Genomic DNA, 22652 nt, shown 5'->3' on the forward strand with positions numbered 1-22652 from the left:
TTTATGGGATGCTTTGAAAGTGTATTTAAGAGGTCAGATAATGTTACTCACCTAAAGAAGTTGACCATTTGGGAAAAGAAATAGAATTTGGAAAAGGATTTGCAGGAAAAAAAAAACTTCTGATTTATTTTTTTTTAAATGAAAAGTTGAATAAAGAAGAAATTTTATTATAATACAATTCAGACTTTTAAAACTGAAAAATTAATCGGAGGAACTAAACAAAAGTATAATGAATTGAGAGAAAGCTCAAAGTTCTTGGCAACTAAAAACAGAACAAACTTCTAGAGTAATTAAAGCTGTTAAAAAGAATTCTAAGATTACTTAAGACTCCAGAAATGATTCATTTAGGATTTTTATTTTAATTTATATTAGATCCCAGTTTAATAGTTGATGAGGTTAAAATTGACAATTTTCTTTGTCACCAATTATCGACTTTGAACAAAAAGATTTAGATGCTCCATTTACGGCAAGAGAAATTAGTGACTTTTTTTGCAAAGTGGTAAATCACCAGGGGAATTTTAAAAGAAATTTAAAGATTTTTTTTTATACCTCCTGTGTGGAGGTGTTGAAACAAGCAGCAGAAACCCATTCTCTGGCGGAATATTTTTCAAATGCCATTATTATTGTAATGCCTAAGACAGAGATGTATTTAAAACCGAATCTTATAGGCCAATATCTTTGCTGATTATAAAATTATTGCCAACATTTTGGCAAATAGAGGGATTAGATATCTACCAAATTTAATTCATTTGGATCAAACTGGCTTTGTTAAAAAGCAGCAATCTGCCAATAATGTTGCTAACCTGATTAGTTTAATACATTTATCTCAAAAGAGGAGTGACAGTAACTTTAGATGCTGAGAAGGCCTTTGATAGGTTAGAATGGAATTATTTATTTATGGTATTAGAAATATTTTGATTTGGATCTTTTTATTAATTGGGTCAAATTTTTATCTAAAAATCCCTCTGCTAAAGATGTAACTAATGGACAAATTTCTTCAACTTTTCAATTATCTAGATCAGTGGTTCCCAACCTTTTACTTTCCACTCACATTCCATTTTAAGTATTCCCTATGCCATAAGTGTTCTGTGATTAGTAAGTGATTGCTTAAGGTGGTATGTGAGTAGGAAGGGAAGGTTGAGAATTACTGCTCTAGACCCAATTATTACTGAAATATTTTGCTTGAGAAAAATTGTCATTGGCCCATTTCCTTTGGAGTTATGAAACTGTGCACATAACGAGTCAATTTGGAATGATTAAAACAGTGGTTTACAAACTTCCTTTCCACGCACATACCACCTTAAGCAATCCCTTATTAAACACAGAACACTTATAGGGAATACTTAAAGTGGTATGTGAGTGGAAAGTAAAAGGTTGGGAACCACTGATCTAGATCAAGTAGACAAGGGTGTCCTCTATCATCAGCTTTGATTGTTTTAGCAATGGCATCTTTAGCAAAGTTAATAAGACAAGATTCTAAGATTGAATGTATAAAGATTAACCAGGAGGAATATAAGATTAATTTATTTGCTGATGATGTTCTGGTTTATATGACAGATCCTTTAAATTCTTTCCATCAATTATATCTAAGATAAGAAGAATATGGTGAAATATCGGATTATAAGATTAATTGCGACAAAAGAGAAATTATGTCCCTGGTTAAAGGGGATTATATTCATTGTAGAAAATTTAAGTGGACAGAGGATGGAATTAAGTGTTTGAATATTAAAGTTGATAATGATTTAAATAATTTATATAAAATGAATTATTTGCCTTAACTCAATAAAATTAAAGAAGATTTGAATAGCTGGAATAATTTGCTCAAGACTTTAGTTTTTACGGAAGGAAAAGATGGCTAGAGTTTCTTTGGAAAAATTGACTTGGGAGGTTTGTGACTTCCCCATTTTAAGAATTATTCTCAGGCAGCTCAATTGAAATTTATTAATGTTATGTTTGATGTAGATGTATATCTATCTACATAGTAGGGAAAATAGTATGCAGGATTTTATTTATAAGTGGAATTCAAAATTGTTAGTAGGAAGTAGAGATGTGCCTGTTCTCAAACATTTGATTGAATTATGGAGTAAAATAGATTATGAAATAGATGAGAAAGGTTTAATTTCTTGAAAAATGCCTTTATATCAGGGGTTCCCAATCTTTTTGTTCTTCTGTACCCCTTGGGCATTTTTATTGGTTCCCGTGTACCCCTAAAAATTAAGGATTAAGAAAAACACAACATTGTGCAATCTGACTGCAGATTACAATACCATGTATTGTACAGAAGTGGTTATTCTCTCAGACCCAATGTACCCCCTGAAAAGTGCAAAAGTACCACATTTGGGAACCCCAGCTTTATATCAAAATAGACTTCTTCCTTTTTCTATGGATAATCAATTTTTGAGGATTTGGAGTAGAATGGATATTAAGAAAATAGAAGATTGTTTTGAAGCTAGAAGATTTATCACCTTTGAACCTTTTTTTGTTATTATCAAGTTCTGGCTTTCTTGGTTGATAAATTAGGTCCTAGTTGGATATTATCTAGATAAAATGAATTAGAATTATTGATTTGTAAGGACAGTCTGAATAAGTTTATCTCTGTTATGTATAAATTACTACAAAAAGAAGCTCCTAAATTAGGAATGCATAAATCAAGATTAAGTTGGGAAGTTGATTTAAATAGACAAATTGATGAAAATGATTGGATGCAATTGTATAAAGAAAATATCATGAAAATTATTATTAGGTATAGATTGGTTCAATATAACTTTTTGCATCAATTATACTTCTCAAAAACTTTTTAAAAAATTGAACCCAACATTATCTGATTTATGCTTTAGATGTGGTGAAAAAGTCGGTTCCTTTTTGCATTCTACTTGGAAATGTCCTAGGATAAAACCTTTTTGGTTAGAGTCAGGGAATTTTTTGGAGAAAATTCTGGGTGTTAAACTCCCACTGGATCTGATATTATTTTTGATGGGTAATGTTAAAGAGATTAGACCTAAATTGAGGTTAACTATGTATCAAATTGAATATCCATGAGTTGATTTAGCTGTTTCTATGAAGGGCATAGCTATTACTTGAAAATTAGATAGGGATTTAGGGATGGAGAGATGGCATGCTGAACTGTGTAGCTGTATTTCACTTAAGAAGATAGCTTATAATTTACATAATAAATAACCTTTTTGGAAAATACAACCCATATTTACAATATGTTGGTTTGAAAATTTGAGGGACTCTGAAAGCCCATCTTGTTGGTAATTCCCCCAACTCCGTTATTAGTCTTGAGATTTTATGTTTCCTTGACATTCTCCACACTTTATTTTTCTTATACTCGTTTTTTTTTTCTTTTTGTATATTCTGAGGTGGAGGGAGGGATGGAGGGTTACATATATACCAAATGTATAGTTTTTGTACTTTTATTGAATATGTATACATTGATGTGGTTTTAAAATTCTTAAATAAAATATTTTTTTAAATTAAACCCAACGTGCATATGTGGGGCTCTGTCGTGCTGTTAGAGCCTGTTTGTTAACATAAGTGAGAAACTGGAGGAAGTTGGTGGGTCAGGCAGCACATAGGGAGATTGTTCTCTTTTCAGGTATCTCTCTCCCCTCTCTTTCCATTTCTTCTTTACCCTCTACCGTACTTTTACACTATACCCAAAGTTGACATCAGAACAAATCTAAACGGGGCGGAGGGGTGGTCATTAGGGTAAGTGCAAAGGGCACTGATTATTTGGCGACGTTGGACCTGGGGGTGGGTGGCAGTGGCAGCATCGGGGACCTTGAACTCCCAGGCAGGTTTAGCGATGGTAGTGGGGAGGCGATGGGGATTGGAGTGGGGGACCTCAAGCTCCCAGTTCAGTGATGGCAGTGGGGAGGTGGGACCTCTTGCTCCAGGACAGGTTTGACGATGGCAAGAGGGGAGGTGTCAGGGATTGGTGACAGCCTGATACAAGTATTCTGTTGATGCTACTGGGCTGCTTAAAGCTATTTCTGTTATCTGAAAAATGCAGTTAACTTATACGTGTCCAGTCCCAAGTGTATAGGATCATCGAAAACGTACTGTATTGATTTCAGAAATTTTCCTGAACACATTTGATAAACTATTCAGCTTTTTTACAGTATGGGAGTTGCAGGAAATATGTGGAAAGTTAAAATCGCCTACTGCCACATTTTTGTGTCCTGAAAATATCTGCTATTTCTCTGCATATTTGCTCCTTTAATTCCTGATGATTATTGGGTAGTCCACACATGTCAAACTCAGGCCCACCGGCCAAATTTGGCCCGTGATATAATTATATTTGGCCCGCAAGATCATATCAAATATGTATTAGAGCTGGCCGCCGTGCCAGTATAGCGCATTCACAGCTAATACTACAAATCCCAGAATGCTTTGCAAATGCGTTGGCGTCAGCCCGCTAATCGCCCCCACCTCCTCTCTTTACTTTCACTAGCATCTGCGACCTGTCGCCGAACTCACATGTAACAAACCCCTTACGAAAAATGGCCAAACCAAAGACAGAAAACAGGACCTTTCAAGACAGGTGGGAGGCAGACTATATGTTCATCATTTTAAAAGACAACCCTGTTTGTCTTGTGTGTGGAGCCAGCGTGTCTGTAGTTAAAGAATATAACATACGACGACACTATGAAATGAAACACCAGGACAGGTATAAGGATCTGAACGAAAAGCAAAAGCTCCAGAAGGTGGAGGAGATGAAAAGAAGTCTGGTTTTACAGCAAACTTTATTTTATATTTTATTTCTCATTTGTTGATGCTTCTTCTGGAAAGAGTTTAACCAAAACTATTATTAAACATTTATTTTAATAAGAAAAAGTTACATATGTTGAAAGAAGAGAAAACATGCAGATGTTGTTGAAAATTTTCAATATATATTTACTTTGGCCCACGACTTAGTCCAAGTTTTTAATTTTGGCCCTCTGTGAATTTGAGTTTGACACCCCTTGGGTAGACTGTAACAGGCACTCTCAAACTTTTGGCTACGGCCCCCTTAGGATGGCTCAAAGTTTACAGACTCCCTTCCCTGCAGAGCATTTGAGTTTAGTTGGTTTCTTCTGTACTTCTCTCCTTCCAACTACATAAAACATTAAAATAATCTTATGATTTCCGTCCATGCCCTCCCCCCACCCCTTTTAAATGTGCTACTTCCTCCATTCCACTCATATAGCCTCAGTAGATGAGCCCTCTTGTTTGTCCTGTGTGAGCACTGCCATGACATTTTACTTGACTATTCCCTTCATTCCTCCCCCTCTACTGCATCTGAAACAACTGAACTCTGGAACGATGAGTTGCCAGTCCTTCCCTTCCAAACAAGTCTCACTAAGGGCCACAATGTCATAATTCCTTATGCCAATTCACTCCAAGTTCATCCACCTTTCCTACAATGCTCCCTGCATTGAAATAGTTGTAACTAGAACATTATTCCCACCATGCACAATATTTTGATTCCTCTTTATATGCAGGCTTAATTTATCCACAACCTCTCTACCATCTGCTCTACCACTCTGGTTCCTATTCTCATTGCAACTCTAGTTTAAACCGTTGTGAGGCACTTGTAATCCTTCCTACAAGATTATTGGTTCCCCTCCAGTTCAGATACAAAGTGTCACGTTAGTACAGCTCGCGCTGTTCCTGGAAGAAAGCCGAAAGATCCTGAAATCTGGCCTGCCCTCCTGTACCATCTCTTGAGGCCACATATTAAGCTGCATTGTCCTATTTCTAACCTAACAAGTATGTGGCCCAGGTAGCAATCCTGAGATTGTAATCCTGGAGGTCCTGTACTTGAACTTGGTACCCAACTCCCTGAACTCACTTTATAGGACCTTGTCACCTTTCCTACCAATGTCATTGGTCCCTATATGAACCACAACATCTGGCTGCTCACCCTCCCTATTGCGAAGCTGTGGATTTGATCAAAGACAACCTGCAACCTGGGAGGCAACATAGCATCCAGGAGTCTCGATCTCATCTACAGAACCTCTTGTCTGTTCCCCTCATCATTGAATTCCCTATCACTAGAGCTAACCCTTCTCCCCTTCCTTCTGAGCCATAGGGCCAGATGTCATGCTAGGGACCTGACCTCTGTGACTTGTCCCTGGTAGGTTCCCCCCTCAATAGTATCCAAAATGGTATAGATGTTAGTGCAGGGTAGCCCTGTGGCTATTCCCCTAACTGCCTATTCCCATTCCCTCTCTTGTCTCACCCAGCTACCTGCCTCCTAAGTCTAACTGCCTCCCTATAACTCCTGTCTATTATCCCTTCAGTCTCCTGAATGATCTGAAGTTCATCCACCTCCATTTCCCTAAAAGTCTGTCAGGTACTGCAGCTGGATACGTCTCACAGTTGAAGTCATCAGAAACCCTGGTGGCTTCCCTGATTATCCACTTTCTGCAAGAGCAGCATACCACTGCCCTAACTGCCAAATAAGGAAAAGACTTTACCTGACAACTTTCATCACGTCCAAGCTCTTTGTTTCGTTGTAAATAATTGAGAAGTTGGCATCTCCCAGAAATACTACACTATTACTCTTGCTGCTTTGTACATTCTTCTGATGAGTCTATTCCCCCAATTCCAGTTGATGGCTGGGAGGTTATAATACAACCCCATCTCAGTGATCATTCCTTTGTTTCCAAGTTCTACCCGAACAACTTCACTAGACAATCCCCAGTGTGTACTGACTCATCACTGTTGGCAATTCTGACTTTTTATCTCCATCACATTTGTAGCATCTGTACCTGGGAGCTTTATGGTGTCCTTGTTGCCCTTCTCTCAGTCATATTTATGTTATGGTCATAATGTCCGAGTCTTGCAATCTGAGTTTCTCTGGCTTGCTTTTTAGGCCTCTTACATTCGAGTAAATGCAAAGTAAATCAAAGGTCTTCTCTTTGCCTATCCTTCCAACTCAACTTGATCTTTGAGGACGATGTTAGCTTTCAATTTCTCATTTGACTCATATCTGCTCTGGGCACCAAATGCAATGTAATTTAAACCTTCATAAGGAGTACTAGCAAATCTCCCTGCCAGAATATTGGTTGTCCTCCAAGTCAAGTGCAGCCCATACAGGTCACCTCTGCCCACTGCAGATTTCTGTCTTCAGCGAAGTATTCATTTGTGTTCCTAACATCACAAGCATAGGATAAGTAAAGATGAGTATCCTCAATCTTGCTTTTTAGTCTCCTTCCTTACTCTGCAGGATCTTATTTCTTCCCATCTATGTCATTGATGCCAGTATGCGCGACTTCTGGATGCTTACCTCGTCCTTTGAAATATTCTGCAGCTGCTCAGCGACATCCTTAACTTTGGCATCCAGAGGCAACATGCAATCTTCATGTCACTTCCAGCCACAGCCTCCTATCTGCCCCCACTCCTGTCACTATAAGCCAACTCCACCCTCTCCTGCTGATCCTTACATTTGTTGTGTCAGTGACCTAGCTGCTCTCTAAAAGCTTCTTGCCCCTCCCAGACCAAAAACAGTATCGTAAACCGTATACTTGTTGCTAAAGAAAATGGCTTAGGGGAACATTGCAACTTTTGCCTTCTCCCTTTACATTCCAAATGAACTCCTAACTGCCTGTGCCTTATGTGTGACCACATCACTATAACTTAGAGAACACCAAAGCTGGAGATGCTGGAATCTTGAGCAGACATAGAATTGCTGAAGGAACTCAGTAAGTCAGATTGCATCCATGGGTAGAAGTAGTCAATGTTTCTCTGCAATCTCACTACAAGCCACATTTTCCCTTCTCTGCGGTCCTTTTCGCAGGGATGTCCCTCCCCACCCACCTACTAATTGTAGGTAACCTCACTCCTATCTGATTCTATTGTTTCCATCTCTTTAACTATACCTGTACTTTTTTTTCACCCATAATTTTTTTCCCTCCTTTTCTTAGTGATTTCTCTGTCCACCTGTCTTCACCTCTTTAACCTTCTATTACCTCTGGGACCCTCCCTCAGCTCCTTTTCCCCTGTAGATTTGTAATTTTGCCTTTTCATCTTAGACTTGATAAAGGGTTTTGACTCCATTTCTACCCGTGGATGCTGTCTAATCTGCTAAGTTCCTCCAGTATTTTTTTTTCCCCGCTCACTGTTTTTGATCTTGGACTCCCTGATGATCCAGTTTTTGTCCCAACTCCAGCTTCAATCCCTTGACTCAGAAAGGAGCTGCAGCTGGGCCCACTTTCCACAGATGTAGACATAAGGGACACTGGAAGTATACTTTTTTTTAGACACACAGTACGTTAACAGGCCATTTCGGCCCACGAGTCCGTGCCGCCTCATTTACATCCAGTTAACCTACGCCCCCTGTACATTTTGAATGGTGGGAGGAAACGAGATCCAGGGAAAACCCACGCAAACAAGGGGAGAAGGTACAAACTCCTCACAGACAACACAGGATTCAAACCCTGTTCCTAATTCCTGGTGCTGTAAAGGCATTACACTAATTGCTCCACCAACCGTGCCACCCCTGCAGAAGGAATAAACCTCTGCCCTACCATCCCGATTGACAAAGCCTGAAAAGTTGCATAATTGTGCTCATTCCCTCTCACTAAAACTCGTGAGCTCAAGCCTCTGCACTTATCCTTAGTTACCACACTTTTACCTGAGGTCTTGCCACTTCCCTAATGGCCATTCTGGTGTCTCACAAAGAGCCAATTACGACGATGTTCTGCCTTATCACTCAGCTGATCCCATGAAACATAAGCATTGAAGAGAAATTTGTGAGATATTGAATGCTTGAATTATATAAGTAAAAGCAAGATTTTCTTTGGACTACATAAAGCCTTGAACAAAATCTGTTGTATTCCTCTATTTATCAGCAGTGATGTGCACGAGATTGGATTTTATTGCCTACATGTATTTAATAGGGAAATGTTATTTGGAGACTATAAATGTAATTATTTAAAAACCAGCTTGTAATTATCCTCAATTTTTTTTTCTCTTTTTAGGAAACTTACTGGACAATTCACATTACCCCAGAACCAGACTTTTCCTATGTTAGTTTTGAGACTAACCTGGCCCTGACTTGTTATGATGATCTGATCAATAAAATTGTCGATGTCTTCAAGCCAGGAAAATTTGTTACAACCCTTTTCGTTAACCAGGTAAGATTCCCAGTCACTCCACGTTATAGATTGGGGGTGGGGGAATGGGAGCAGATGAAACGGAGATGGAGGAATTGAGAGAAGGGGAATAGAATCCTTACAAGAGGGTGGAAAGAGATGTGGCCATGATAACTGGGAGTTGGTGGTTTATAAAAGGTGTCTAGAAAGTTTGTCTCCGAAATGAAGATTGAATGATCAAGAGAGTTGCCAGAGATGGACCAAGTGAGTTTGAGATCAAGGTGGGTAGGTAAAGTTGCCAACCTCATCATGGATGCAGGGGACAGCATCAATTTAGTTGTCAATATAATGCCTGTGCAGGCTTGAAGAATGGATTGTTCCATATATCCAACAAAAAGGCAGGCCTAGCTGGGACCCATGCAAGTACCCATAACCGTACTTGTGTAGACGCATGTACTCACACTTTAAGGCTTTCTATTCCATCTGTCCTGGCCCATTCCTCCACCCCATCCTTAACCTTAGATGCAACAAAGAGAGGATTCCCTTTATCCTTGCTTACTATCCTACTAGCTTCCATATCAAACATGTTACTCTCCACAATTTCCACTGCCTATAATAGGATCCCACCACCAGGCATCTTTCTTTCCCCTCTTCACTTTCCTCAGAGAATGCTCCCTCCGGCACCTCCTTCAGCAGCTCATTCTATACACCCATCGCTGTCTTTTTTTTTAAAAAATAGTCACCTTTCAGGGTTCTGTTAAATCTCTCCACTCATCTTAAACTAATGTCCTCTGGTTGCCAATTCCCTGCTCTGGTCAAAAGCAGATTTTTCTGCTCTATTTCTCTCATGATTTTGTATTATCCATGAGATTACCTCTCATCCTCTTACCCTCAAAGGAATATAGCCCTTGCCTGCTCAACATCTCCTAATAGCTCAGGTTGCTGAGCCCTGGCCATGTCCTTGTAAATCTCTGCACCCTCTGCAATTTGGCATCTTTCCTATAGCACGTGGCCAAACTGAACACAATAACTCCAAAGGACTTCACAAGTGTCTTGTATAACTGCAACATGACCTCTCAGCTTCTATAATCAGTTCTCTAGCTGATGAAGGCCAATATGGCAAAATCCTTTTTGACTGCCCTATCTGCCTGTTATAAAGTACTAGTTACCTGTATTCCTCTGTCCCTCTGCTCTGCAGCACTTCCTTGATCCCTACCATTTACAGAGTAAGTATTATTCATATTAGATGTACCAAAATGCAGTACTTCACATTTCTTTGGATTAAGTTCTATCAATCTTTCCTCTGCCCAACTCAAGATCCTGTTGCAGTCCATGGCAATTATCTTCTATTTGCAATACCAGAAATTTGTGTCCTTCACAAATTGACTAATCGTAACATACATTGCCATCTTAATTGTTGATATAGATTGAGAAACAGCAATGGGACTAGCTCCGAACCCTGTTACACCAGTAGTCATAGGCCTCCAATCTGAAAAACAACTTTTCACCATCACCCCCAGCTTTCTACCATGAGATGTAGATGCTTGGGACAAGATGCAGAAGAGGTCTGCTGGAATGTTGCCTAGATTGAAGTATACCAACTATATGGGGAGATTGTTTTAGAACATAGAAAAGTACAGGCCCTTGGCCCACAATGATGTGTTGACCTATATACAGCTACTATGCAGTCAATATAATCTGTCCTTTCCTCACAGGCCATAACCCACACCTTTTTTTTACTACCCCTGGCAGTGCATTGCAGATTCTCATCATACTAAAAAAATGTAAACTACCTCTGACGTTGCCCCTAAAATTTCCCCCATTTGCCTCAAATAGGTGTCTTCTAGTATTGTCCATTGCTGCCCTTGGATAAAGATGGTGACTGTTCACTGCATATAGCACATAGAATCTATAGCACAGTACAGGCCCATTGGCCCACAGTGTTGTGTGACTCTTAACAGCTGCCTAGAATTTCCCAACTGCACACCCTTTTTTTTTGGTTCTACATACCTATCTAATAGTCTCATGAAAGATTCTAATGCGCCTGCCTCCACCCACCATTCCCGGCAGCACATTCTATTCACTCACCCCTCACTGTGGAAAAACTTGCCTCTTGCACCCCCTTATTGGATTTGCACCCAAGCATCTTAAAATTATGACCCCTCATGTTTGCTATTTCAGGTCCGAGAAATTGCCTCTGGCTATCCACATGATCTTTATCAAGTCATCCTTCATCTTCTGTCACTCCAAGGAGAAAAAACAAAGTTCAATCTATCTTCATAATGCATGTTTTCCAATCAGGCAGCATCCTTGTAAGTCTCCCCTACTCCCTCTTTATTGCTTTCACATCCTTCCTGTAGCGAGGTGACAAGAAAATTCCATGTGAAGTCTAACTAAGGCCTGTAACATTACCTCACACCTCTTGAACTTGATCCCATGGTTAATGAAGGCCAACGCATCATGCGCCTTCTTAACAACACTATCAACCTGTGCAGCAGTTTTGAGTGTTTATGGGCACGGACCCCAAGATCTGTTTGTTCACACTGCTCAGAGTACACCCATTAACATTGTATTCTACCATCAAATTTGACCTACCAAAGTGAACTACTTCACACTTTTCTGGGTTAAACTCTATCTTCCCCTTCTCAGCCCAGCTTTACATCCAATCAATCTCCCTCTGTAACCTCTGGCAACCCTCCAGACTCACCAACACTATCAACCTTTGTGTCATCCACAAACTTGTTAACCCATCTTTCTGCTTCTTCATCCAGGTCATTTATAAAATGACAGACATGGGGTCCCCAGGACAGATCTCTGTGGAACACCACTGGTCACTGACTTGCATCCAGAATATGAACCATCAACAATGGTTCTCAACCTTTTTCTTTCCACTTTAAGTAATCCCTATGCCATAGGTGCTCTGTGATTAGTTAAGGGATTGCTTAAGGTGGTATGTGGGTGGAAAGAAAAAGTTTGAAAACCTCTATTTTAATTGCACCTAATTGACTCATTATGTGCACGGTTTCATAACTCCAAAGGCCAATAACAATTCTTATCAAGCAAAATATTTCAGTAGCAATTGGGTCTAGAGCAGGGGTGTCAAACTCAAATTCACGGAGGGCCAAAATTAAAAACTTGGACTAAGTCGAGGGCCGAACTAAATATTTATTGAAAATTTTCAACAACATCTGCATGTTTTCTCTTCTTTCAACATATGTAATGTTAAACTTTTTCTTATTAAAATAAATGTTTAATAATAGTTTTGGATAAACTCTTTCCAGAAGCATTAACAAATGAGAAATAAAATATTCAATAAATAATATTTCTCTATAGAGGATTTGTCAAATGTTGCTAATGTGCTGTCGAATAGTAAAATCTGAGGGCTATTGAGACTGTGGGAGAATAACATGATTCCTGAAACGATCAAATGGGTGACTGATTGTGGGCATGAACTCTAGCAGGGTTATTTCCCATGCCCTTTTTCCACTGGTACAGATATCCTTTGATTTACACACTTTTCAAGTTTTATGCCTAATGAGCTTGTATCCAGGTGCAGGACCATTTTTAACCAGGAATATATTTATCACTGTGACATGAAACTATTGGAAGATCGTTTTATCCTGAGATTAAAGTTCATAATACTTACTCAGGCCTGTGTGGGGGAGGGCGGGGTTTGCGGGCGATCGGGTTGGACAACGACAGTGCGGGGGCATCGGCTCTTGCTGCAGGGCGGCATCTCGGCGGATCAGCGGCCCCGTCACCGTAAGTCGCGGGTCGACCTGCGGCAGGGAGGGGGAGTGGGCAACAGTCCTGGCAAGGTCAGGCCCCCCCTTGACCTGCTGAGTTTCTCCCGGATCCCCCTTTGACCTGCTGAGTTTCTCCCAGACCCCACTTGACCTGCTGAGTTTCTCCCGGACCTCCCTTGACCTGCTGAATTTCTCCGAGACCCCCCCCCCCTTGACCTGCTGAGTTTCTCCCGGATCCCCCTTTGACCTGCTGAGTTTCTCCCGGATCCCCCTTTGACCTGCTGAGTTTCTCCCGGATCCCCCTTTGACCTGCTGAGTTTCTTCCGGACCCCCCTTGACCTGCTGAGTTTCTCTCGGACCCCCCTTTGACCTGCTGAGTTTCTCCCGGATCCCCCTTTGACCTGCTGAGTTTCTCCCGGATCCCCCTTTGACCTGCTGAGTTTCTCCCGGATCCCCTTTGACCTGCTGAGTTTCTCCCGGATCCCCTTTGACCTGCTGAGTTTCTCTCAGACCCCTCCCCCTTGACCTGCTGAGTTTCTCTCGGACCCCCCTTTGACCTGCTGTTTCTCCCGGATCCCCCTTTGACCTGCTGAGTTTCTCCCGGATCCCCCTTTGACCTGCTGAGTTTCTTCCGGACCCCCTTTGACCTGCTGAGTTTCTCCCGGATCCCCCTTTGACCTGCTGAGTTTCTTCCGGACCCCCCTTGACCTGCTGAGTTTCTCTCGGACCCCCCTTTGACCTGCTGAGTTTATCCCGGATCCCCCTTTGACCTGCTGAGTTTCTCCCGGATCCCCCTTTGACCTGCTGAGTTTCTCTCGAACCCCCCTTTGACCTGCTGAGTTTCTCCCGGATCCCCCTTTGACCTGCTGAGTTTCTCCCGGATCCCCCTTTGACCTGCTGAGTTTCTTCCGGACCCCCCTTGACCTGCTGAGTTTCTCTCGGACCCCCCTTTGACCTGCTGAGTTTCTCCCGGATCCCCCTTTGACCTGCTGAGTTTCTCCCGGATCCCCCTTTGACCTGCTGAGTTTCTCCCAGACCCCTCCCCCTTGACCTGCTGAGTTTCTCTCGGACCCCCCTTTGACCTGCTGAGTTTCTCCCGGATCCCCCTTTGACCTGCTGAGTTTCTCCCGGATCGCCCTTTGACCTGCTGAGTTTCTTCCGGACCCCCCTTGACCTGCTGAGTTTCTCTCGGACCCCCCTTTGACCTGCTGAGTTTCTCCCGGATCCCCCTTTGACCTGCTGAGTTTCTCCCGGATCCCCCTTTGACCTGCTGAGTTTCTCCCGGACCCCCCTTGACCTGCTGAGTTTCTCCCGGACCTCCCTTGACCTGCTGAGTTTCTCCCGGACCTCCCTTGACCTGCTGAGTTTCTCCCGGACCTCCCTTGACCTGCTGAGTTTCTCCCGGACCTCCCTTGACCTGCTGAGTTTCTCCCGGACCTCCCTTGACCTGCTGAGTTTCTCCCGGACCTCCCTTGACCTGCTGAGTTTCTCCCGGACCTCCCTTGACCTGCTGAGTTTCTCCCGGACCCCCCTTGACCTGCTGAGTTTCTTCTGGACCCCCTTTTCTTTCCGTGTCGGTGTCCCAGGACCTTTCCAGGGCAGTCTCCACGCTCAGGACCGCGCTGGGATCCTGGTCAGCGGTGGAGGAGCAGGTGAGCGCGGCTAATCCCGATTCAGCCCACGCCATTCCCGAGATTGGCGGGGGGGTTCCACCCTACCTGCCCGACCAGCCTTGCTCTCCACGTGTACACCGGGCACCCTCCGGTGGGAAGGCGCAGGGCGGCCAGCGCCCCCATCGCCCGGCGGGGAGTCCCAATCTTCCCTCCGGCGTCCCGACTCCATCTGCAGCTCCCAAGAAACGCTGTGCCACTGGGGTTCCGGGCGCTGGGAAGCGGCCTTGGCTTCCCCTGACACCGGTCAGGCCGCGCTGCGGTGGGGGGGGTGGGCGGGGGGACACGACAGCATGTTTATAAAACCACCCACCACTACTTTTCAAGGACCAGGATTTTTCTCTCCCTCTCTCTCACCCTGGGACACAGTGGTTACTGTGCATGCGCTATAATGGCGCGGCGGCCAGCGGGCCACCTCGCCACCTCTAATACATTTTTGATATTATCTTGCGGGCCAAATATAATTATATCAGGCCCGCGGGCCAGAGTTTGACATGTGTGGTCTAGAGCAATAATTCTCAACCTTCCCTTCCCACTCACATACTACCTTAAGCAATCCCTTACTAATCACAGAGCACCGATGTCATAAGGATTACTTAAAGTGGTATGTGAGTGGAAAGAAAAAGGTTGAGAACCACTGATCTACAACCACCCTCTGCCTTCTGTGGCCAAGCCAATTCTGTATACACCAAGTAAGGCCTCCTTGGATTCCATGTCTACTTACTATCTGAAAGAACCCGGAATGGAAAACATTATTTAATGTTTTAATGAAACCCAGAACCATTACATCCACTGCTCTATCTACATCAGTGTACTTTGTTACATCCTCAAAGTATTCGAGGGATGGGGAGTGAGCACGAGCTCTCAGGCAAGAGCTAGATACGGGAGGGAGAGCATGAGAGAAAAAAGCTGGGAAGTGATAGGGGGAGTGGATCCCTCTGAATGAAGAGGGAAGTGGGTGGAGAGCTGGAGGAAAGGAGACAGGGAAATGACCCAAGGGAAACTGGAGAAGTCTGTGTCATGGCATCTGGTTGGAGAGTGAAGTCACCCTCACAATTCCTAAGGTATTTTTCTCTGTGAAATATTGAAGCAAAGTATTCATCAAGAACCTCTTCTACCTCCACTGACTGCATGTTCATGTTTCCACTATCACCCCAGAAGGATCCTATCCTCCTACAACTCATCTTCCTGTTTGTCACATAGTTGTAGAATGCCTTGGGGGCTTTCCTTAATCCTGCTCATCAAGCCTTCTCGTGGCTTCTTCTAACATTCCCAAGTCCTTTCTTAAGCTCTTTCCTTCCAATCTTGTAATTCCCTGGAGCTCCCTCAGTTCCCATCTTCTTAACCTTTCAAGTTCTTCTTAACTGGATTTTCTACATCCTTTGTACTCCATGGTTCTTTCACCTTACCATCCTTTTCCCTGACTGGAATATACTTGTGTAGAGTGCCATGTAAACATTCTCTGAATATTTGCCATATTTCTGTCGTACAGTTCCTGTAGTACACCTACTTCCAATTTATGCTCCCAAGCTCCTGCCTTGTAGTGTTAATTTTCTCCCCATCCCAATTAAATGTTGTCCCAAATTACTTATTCCTGTCCTTCTCCTGCACTGTGGTAAAGGAGAGAAAGTTGTGATCACTTTCTCATATTTGCCCACTGAGACATTTGACACCTTATTGGTTCTTTTCCCAATACCAGATCAAGTAAAGTCTCCCCTCCAGTTGGCCTATAAATATGTTGTCTCCAGAAACCTTCTAGAACATACCTAACATATTTCACTCCATCCAAACCCTTCACTCTAAGATTATGCCATTCAATATTAGGAAGGTTAAATCATCCATTGCAACAATCGTGTTATTTTTGCACTTTATTTCTAGAGTCTACCTCCCTATCAGATCCTCTGTCTCTGTTACTATTGGGTGTCTGTAATATTCTCCCAACAGGGGTTTTTCCCCCTTCCTGTTCCTGTCTTCTACCCACGCTGACTCAGTAGACAATCCCTCTACTGCTTCCCCCTGTTTGCAGCTGTGATCGTACCCCTAATCAATAATGCCACTCCCCCATCTCTTATCTTCCTCCCCATCCCTTTTAAAACATCCCAAAAAAAAGAAAATATCTGACCCTCATAATCTTATTCATCTCTATCAAATTATCTTCTGTTGCTCCAAAGAGAAAAGCTCTTTCAACCTTTTGTCATAAAGCATATTTTCTAATCCAGGCAGCATCCTGGCAAATCTCCTTTGCACCCTCTCTAAAGCTTCTACATCTTTCCTTTAATGAAATGACCAGAACTGAACACAATATTCTAAATGTGGTCTAATCAGTTTTATAGAGCTGCCACATTACCTCGCAGCTCTTGATTCAGTCAAGGATGCATCTATAATAGTGGAAAAGCAAATTTTATTTAAATTTTATTCACAATACAGTAGAAGCTGATGCCGCCCAATTAAACTCAATTCACCTACAGTCCCGTATGTTTCAGGGGTGGGAGGAAACTAGAATATCAGAGTAAAACACATGCAGACATGGGGAGAACATACAACTCCTTAATGCCAGATTTGTCCCAAGTCACTGGTGCTGTAATAGCATCAATTTTTAGACACAACATGGAGAATAATCACTATTTAATAAACCAAAATGAGATAGGGCCTGGGAGCACTACTTAAAAGTAAGCCCAAACCTGAACAGCGGGAAGAAATAGCAAGAAATCAGGGCAACATATTCCTGCAAGGCTCAAAGCAAAGGATAATAAGTATATGGAACCTTGGATGTTAAAGTATATTGAAGGTTCAGTAAAGAGAAAAAAGGAAGTATATAGCAGGGATAGACTGGAGAGGCTGACAAGAGTATGAAATTAGGAAGGCAAAGAGGGGCTATGAAATATCACTGGAAGACAAGATTACAGTAAAGGTCGACAAAGGTTTCTCTATTATTAATGACAAGGCACATTAAAGACCAAATATGTTAACCAGGGAAAGAGTAGGGACAATGGGGCCAATCCATGTGTGGATCTTAAATGATTTTTATCAATATGCATAAAGGAAATTAATTTTGTAGATGGACGATTTAGAAAAGGGTGTGGTAAAATTCCAATGCAAATATTTGTAAGAGGAGATTATTTCAATCCCTTAGCTATCTTACAAGTGGCTCAATCCCCAAGACTGGATGAGATTTATCCCAGGCTCTATAAGGGAGATAGTTGGACAGCAAATGCCCACTTCTCAAGGAGGGCACATGGGAAAAGCTTGGTAACATTTGTAAGTCTTATTATCGTTAAAAGAATTAATCAAAATAAATCTGTGCGGTGAGATTAATGATCACTTGGAAAGGCAGGAACTAATTGTAGATGACCAACCAACGTAGCTTTATTCGGACCAGATCTGATTTGAATTATATGATGAGGTGATTAAGTGTCTTGATGGGGCCTGTGCAATTGATGAGGTTTATGTGGACTTCTTAAATTTGATTCAAAATTGGTTTGGCAAGTGATTAGTAGTGTTCATGTAATCATCAAAGTTAAGGTCTCGGGGAGGACTGAGGAGCAAGTTCACCAATCCTTGAAGATGCCAACCAGAAAGAATAACATGGTTAAGAAGGTATATGGGATGCTGGTATTCATTAGTCAAGGGATTAAATGCATGAATAGAGAAATTATGCTCCAACTTCATCAAATATTGGTCAGACCTCCACTGGATCAGTGTATGCAGTACTGGTTCTTGCACTATGCTTGGAAAGGATGCTCAGGAGATTCAAAAGGAAGGTGTCTGGGATGGTATGTTTCAGAAATTAGACATTTACCTGGATCAGAGACAGTTAAGTGAGGTCATGATTGAGCTAAATAAAATTGAAGGATGCAGATGGTAGTCTGCATGAAATTCTCTCCAATATCAAAAGTAGATACAACTAAAGGAGATGGTTTGAGACCAATGGGTGAGCAATTTAGAGAGGGTCTGAGGGAACATTTTACAGATTGGAAATTACGTGGGATGCTGTGTCTGAGAGAGTCGTGGAAGCAGTCATTGACTGTATGTAGGAAGTGTCCGGAGCATTTGATTGGCCAAGGCTACATACAGCCCAAGTGATGGGCTATGGGGTGAATATGGATAGGTACTTGTTGGATTTTGTGGATCTGGTAGGCACAATGGCCAATTTTAATGTTATATGACTAATATATATTCAGTCTTAATCAAATTGAGATTTGAGCATAAAGATAATCAACAGATAAACCTGCAAATATGGAGAGAGAATCTGTTAATGTTTTAGGACACTGTCCATCATACAAGGAAAGTAAGTATGATGAAATCACGTGGAATATATGTGATAGAGTGGAGATAAAGCATTGTCCAGGAGTCATAAATGATTCAAGATTCCTTTATTGTCATTTAATCATACCAAACGTGCAATGTAGCGACTGCTCAGAGATAATAAACGACAGCAGTAGAGGAACAAAACGTTGGAATTGTGAGCTGCTCAAAATAGTAGTTGCTAAAATTCTCAGGTAAGGTAGCAAATGTAATGGGTGAATGGCCTTGAATCAGAATTAGCTAATGAGCATGTAGTTTTACTTTGGGCCTATACTCCAGAAGAATGAGAGGTGCTATTGAAACAAAATTCTTCACAGGCCTTAACATGGGATGTGCACTGTTGACAATTTACCCAGGCTGCAGGATCCAGAACTGGGTCAGCCATTCAAGATTCTTCACCTGGACAGCAGCGAAATTTTAGAATTTTCTACCCAAAGGGACTTGTTCACTGATCTCAAGGGAGATTAATAGATTGTAAATGATAAATTGCTGAACATCTTCTTTCAGTGCCTAATAATTCTTGACTTCACAGAACTCCAAATGTCGCAGTTCGTTTTCCTCTTCCAAGAAAATCGAAGGATTCAAATGCCTCGACTGCCAGTGTGCCCAGTTCAATGATTACAACTTTGTCTTCACTAGTTATGTCAAGAATTGTCAACGACAGCAGAGTTGATTAGAAAAAATGAAAAAACAGAAGAAGAAAATGTGCAAAGAAACTTGTGACTGTTCTCTAGTTCAGGGTAGAAAGGGCCAAATTTCACACTGTCACTGTTTCATCAATTTTGTGGGCCCTATATGTAATCGTAGAATTCTGTCAAGTTTGAAATGTAAACGTTACTGTAACAAAATGTTGAATATTTTGCATGAATGTTCTTTTCTCTGTTTAGGTATGCTAGGCCATTCTTGCTGTGGTATTGAAGTGCATGTAGAACAGTTCAGTGCTTATTGTTTACAATTATATAACAATTGCAATGTTAGAAATGAGTGGTATGTGGGTTTTCTACAGGTGACGCCAAAAATTCTTCACAGACAAGGTTTTCGTCCTCATTAATTGTGAACCCTGGCATGCTCAGAGTGATTTTTACGTTTCACTTCATTACAGTTTTTCCAACAAATTTTAACCTATCAATCAACTTTCCATGCAATACCATACATTGGGGTAGTTTCTAAGAAGTTGAATCAAGCTTGTAGTTTGTATTGGGGGCTTGTCTGATGTTACCATTTTATTCACATAAATTAGATTTAAGATCAAATTTGCTGCACGTTTACAATTCATCAGTTCAATTGATTGAAAAGAATGATTTAAGAATGCCAGGGATCACCTCAAACTGTTTGAGTTCCCTAATCTGCATCACCTTTGTGTAAACTGTAATATTTCTCATTTTTGATTAAGCAGAAAAGACTCTTGATTTGTCAGAAATAATCCAACATGTTTTTGCCCTACTTTATCACTTGATAATACAACTAATCTTTTACTTTGTTACAATTGTATGAAATTAGCATGGACACAGGCAGAGAAAATATTTCCAGAAAGGTGCAATCAAATTGAAACATTATAATCAAAATGTGGCATTGTCTGATTGCCACTATTTTCCTCGGGTTTTAGGCTAACTTGTGGCTTGAAGTTTTGTACTTCAGTAAGCATACATGATGCGGCAATTGTCTCAATTATATGAGCAATGAAACTGGTTTTACATCTTTAAAATCCTGGTTGGTGGATAAGTGCCATGTTGTCCATACTTGAAAAAAAATAAGATTTCATTTCAAAAATCAAACTTCACAATAGGTTGCTTCGGCACATTTGGTGTAGCAGTTAGCACAGCGCCTTTGCAGTACCAGCGATCGAGAGTGGGGTTCGAATCCCACGCTGTCTGTTAAAAAGTTTGTGTGTTCTCCCCGTGTCCATGGGTTTTCCCCAGGGGTGTAAATTTCCCTCCCACCTTTCAAAATGTACCGGGTTTAAGTTAATTAGGTATAAATTGGGCAGCATGGACGTGTGGGCCGAAATGACCTGTTACCAAGCTGCATGTCTAAATTTAAAAATTATCTACAAAGATGATGAGCTCTCTATTGGACCAATCATTTTAGATAAATTTAAAATATGGAGAGCACATCCTCAAGCTGTAAGTTATCAAGCAATTTAATTCCATTTATAAGCTGCTGTGTACATTGTTGGAGTTAGTCAAAGAGTGCACTCATTTTGAAAAATATAATTTGTGTAACAATTGACAACCTTCACTGTGAAAGAGGTTATTTGCTCTTTGGTACTTTCAATTGTACACATTAAGGAGAAATTTTGGCGTCATAAAAAGTTTAATGCCAAGTTTAAAGATTTAATTGAAAATTTGAAATCTTTTATCTGTATCACAAGATGTGTCAATAAATTTCAAGACTTATGGGATCTCTTGATTTCATCCAAGTTTCCTTCAGTTTTCAACAATTGTTCTATTTTTATCTGCATTTACGCCTCATGAATCTACACATAAGCTGATCAGTCGTGTAGAATTTTTTTTAAATTTCAAGATTTATGGGATCTCTTGATTTCATCCAAGTTTCCTTCAGTTTTCAACAATTGTTCTATTTTTATCTGCATTCTACACTCTACACAAAAGCTGATCGTGTAGAATTTTTTTTATATTAAAACAGATGTTAGAAATGTGTTGGATAGCAGGTATTTAAAGAGAGTAAAGCCCAATGGTGCTTAAGTTGGAAGGTGAGGCTTTTGATATGCTCAATATCAGTATCTCTTCAGGTAAAATTGGCTATTTGGAATGAGTGAACAAACAAGGCACAATTTTATTTCAAATTTCAATATTTTGCAGACCAGATGAACTTGCAGGTAGGGGCTTATTCACTATGAAACCAAACATCTTGAAATCTAAACATGATGGAATTGTATTAAAATTCCATTGTCATTAGTTTCTGACTACAAGAATGAATTAGAATTTTTTTCAGTTTGAAAAGACAGTTGAGCATTGCAGTCCAGTTTCTGAGAATTATTACCAAATATTGATACAAATCCTTCCATGATTTAATTCAGAATTCTGTTCTCAAGCATAATTTGAATCTGAAATTCAGCAATATGCATCACCCCATAATCAGGATTATAATATTATGAAGTTATTTTTAATTGTTTAATGAGCTTGCATTTCATATTTATTTGATTCTGGCAGCCACTTAAATCACCTGACCACCTCTCTTGCTTCTATCAGCTTCTAGCTGCTGCCTCACGCCTTTTAAATTCTAAGCGTAACTGTACAATTAAGTAAAGGTTAGAAAGCTGCCACTAAGTGTTTATGGTTCTCATAATTTACTCAGTTGTCAAGCATGATGATGGTGGAGGGTCCCAAGTACTTTGATGTCTACCCCAGCTCACTGACGGCTGCCAAGGAGTGGCAACACTGGTGTACGATTTTCATGAACTACGTTGACGAATATGGGGACAAGATACTGAATGAGTACAGGACACTATTGGGCTGTGAGAGTTGCAATGTTTTTAAATACATAGATGGATGTGAAAATTTTGGCTCGGCTTTCTCCAAGTTGGATAGTTTATATGTGAAGACTCCCAATGAAGTTGGTTTCTAGTTATTTGCAACTACAAGGCAGCAGAAGCCAGGAGAATCATAAGATGATTTCTTCAGGGAGTTGGAAAAGTTGAAAAGAAACTGATTTTCAAGATCATAGTGTGGAAACAAGGCAATCCATGATGCATTCATCACTGATGTTGCCTCACCTGCAATAAGCCAGTATCTCTTAGAAAACAACATTGGACTTACTGCTTCTAACCAAGCTGCCGCTTTGGACAGTACAGCAGCTTCTTCTTTGGCTTTGCTTCGCGGACGAAG

General features: G+C 41.0%; 1 protein-coding gene across 8 annotated transcripts in view; it reads left to right on the forward strand.

The window, feature by feature from the left end:
* Positions 1–21205, forward strand: part of amd1 (adenosylmethionine decarboxylase 1) — a 78484-nt gene extending 57279 nt beyond the window's left edge. For 7 of the 8 annotated variants that reach the window (XM_069887614.1, XM_069887609.1, XM_069887606.1 and 4 more), the window contains 2 exons: positions 8970–9125; positions 19337–21205. In XM_069887614.1, the coding sequence (XP_069743715.1) occupies positions 8970–9125; positions 19337–19477 (297 nt within the window). In that variant the 3' untranslated portion in view covers positions 19478–21205. Of the gene's footprint in view, positions 1–8969; positions 9126–11264; positions 11396–19336 lie in introns of all 8 variants that reach the window. The other variant, XM_069887607.1, reaches the window with a different exon arrangement.
* The last annotated feature ends 1447 nt before the right edge of the window (positions 21206–22652 follow it).

The sequence above is a fragment of the Narcine bancroftii genome, chromosome 6, assembly GCF_036971445.1.
Source record: "Narcine bancroftii isolate sNarBan1 chromosome 6, sNarBan1.hap1, whole genome shotgun sequence".
Taxonomy (NCBI): domain Eukaryota; kingdom Metazoa; phylum Chordata; class Chondrichthyes; order Torpediniformes; family Narcinidae; genus Narcine; species Narcine bancroftii.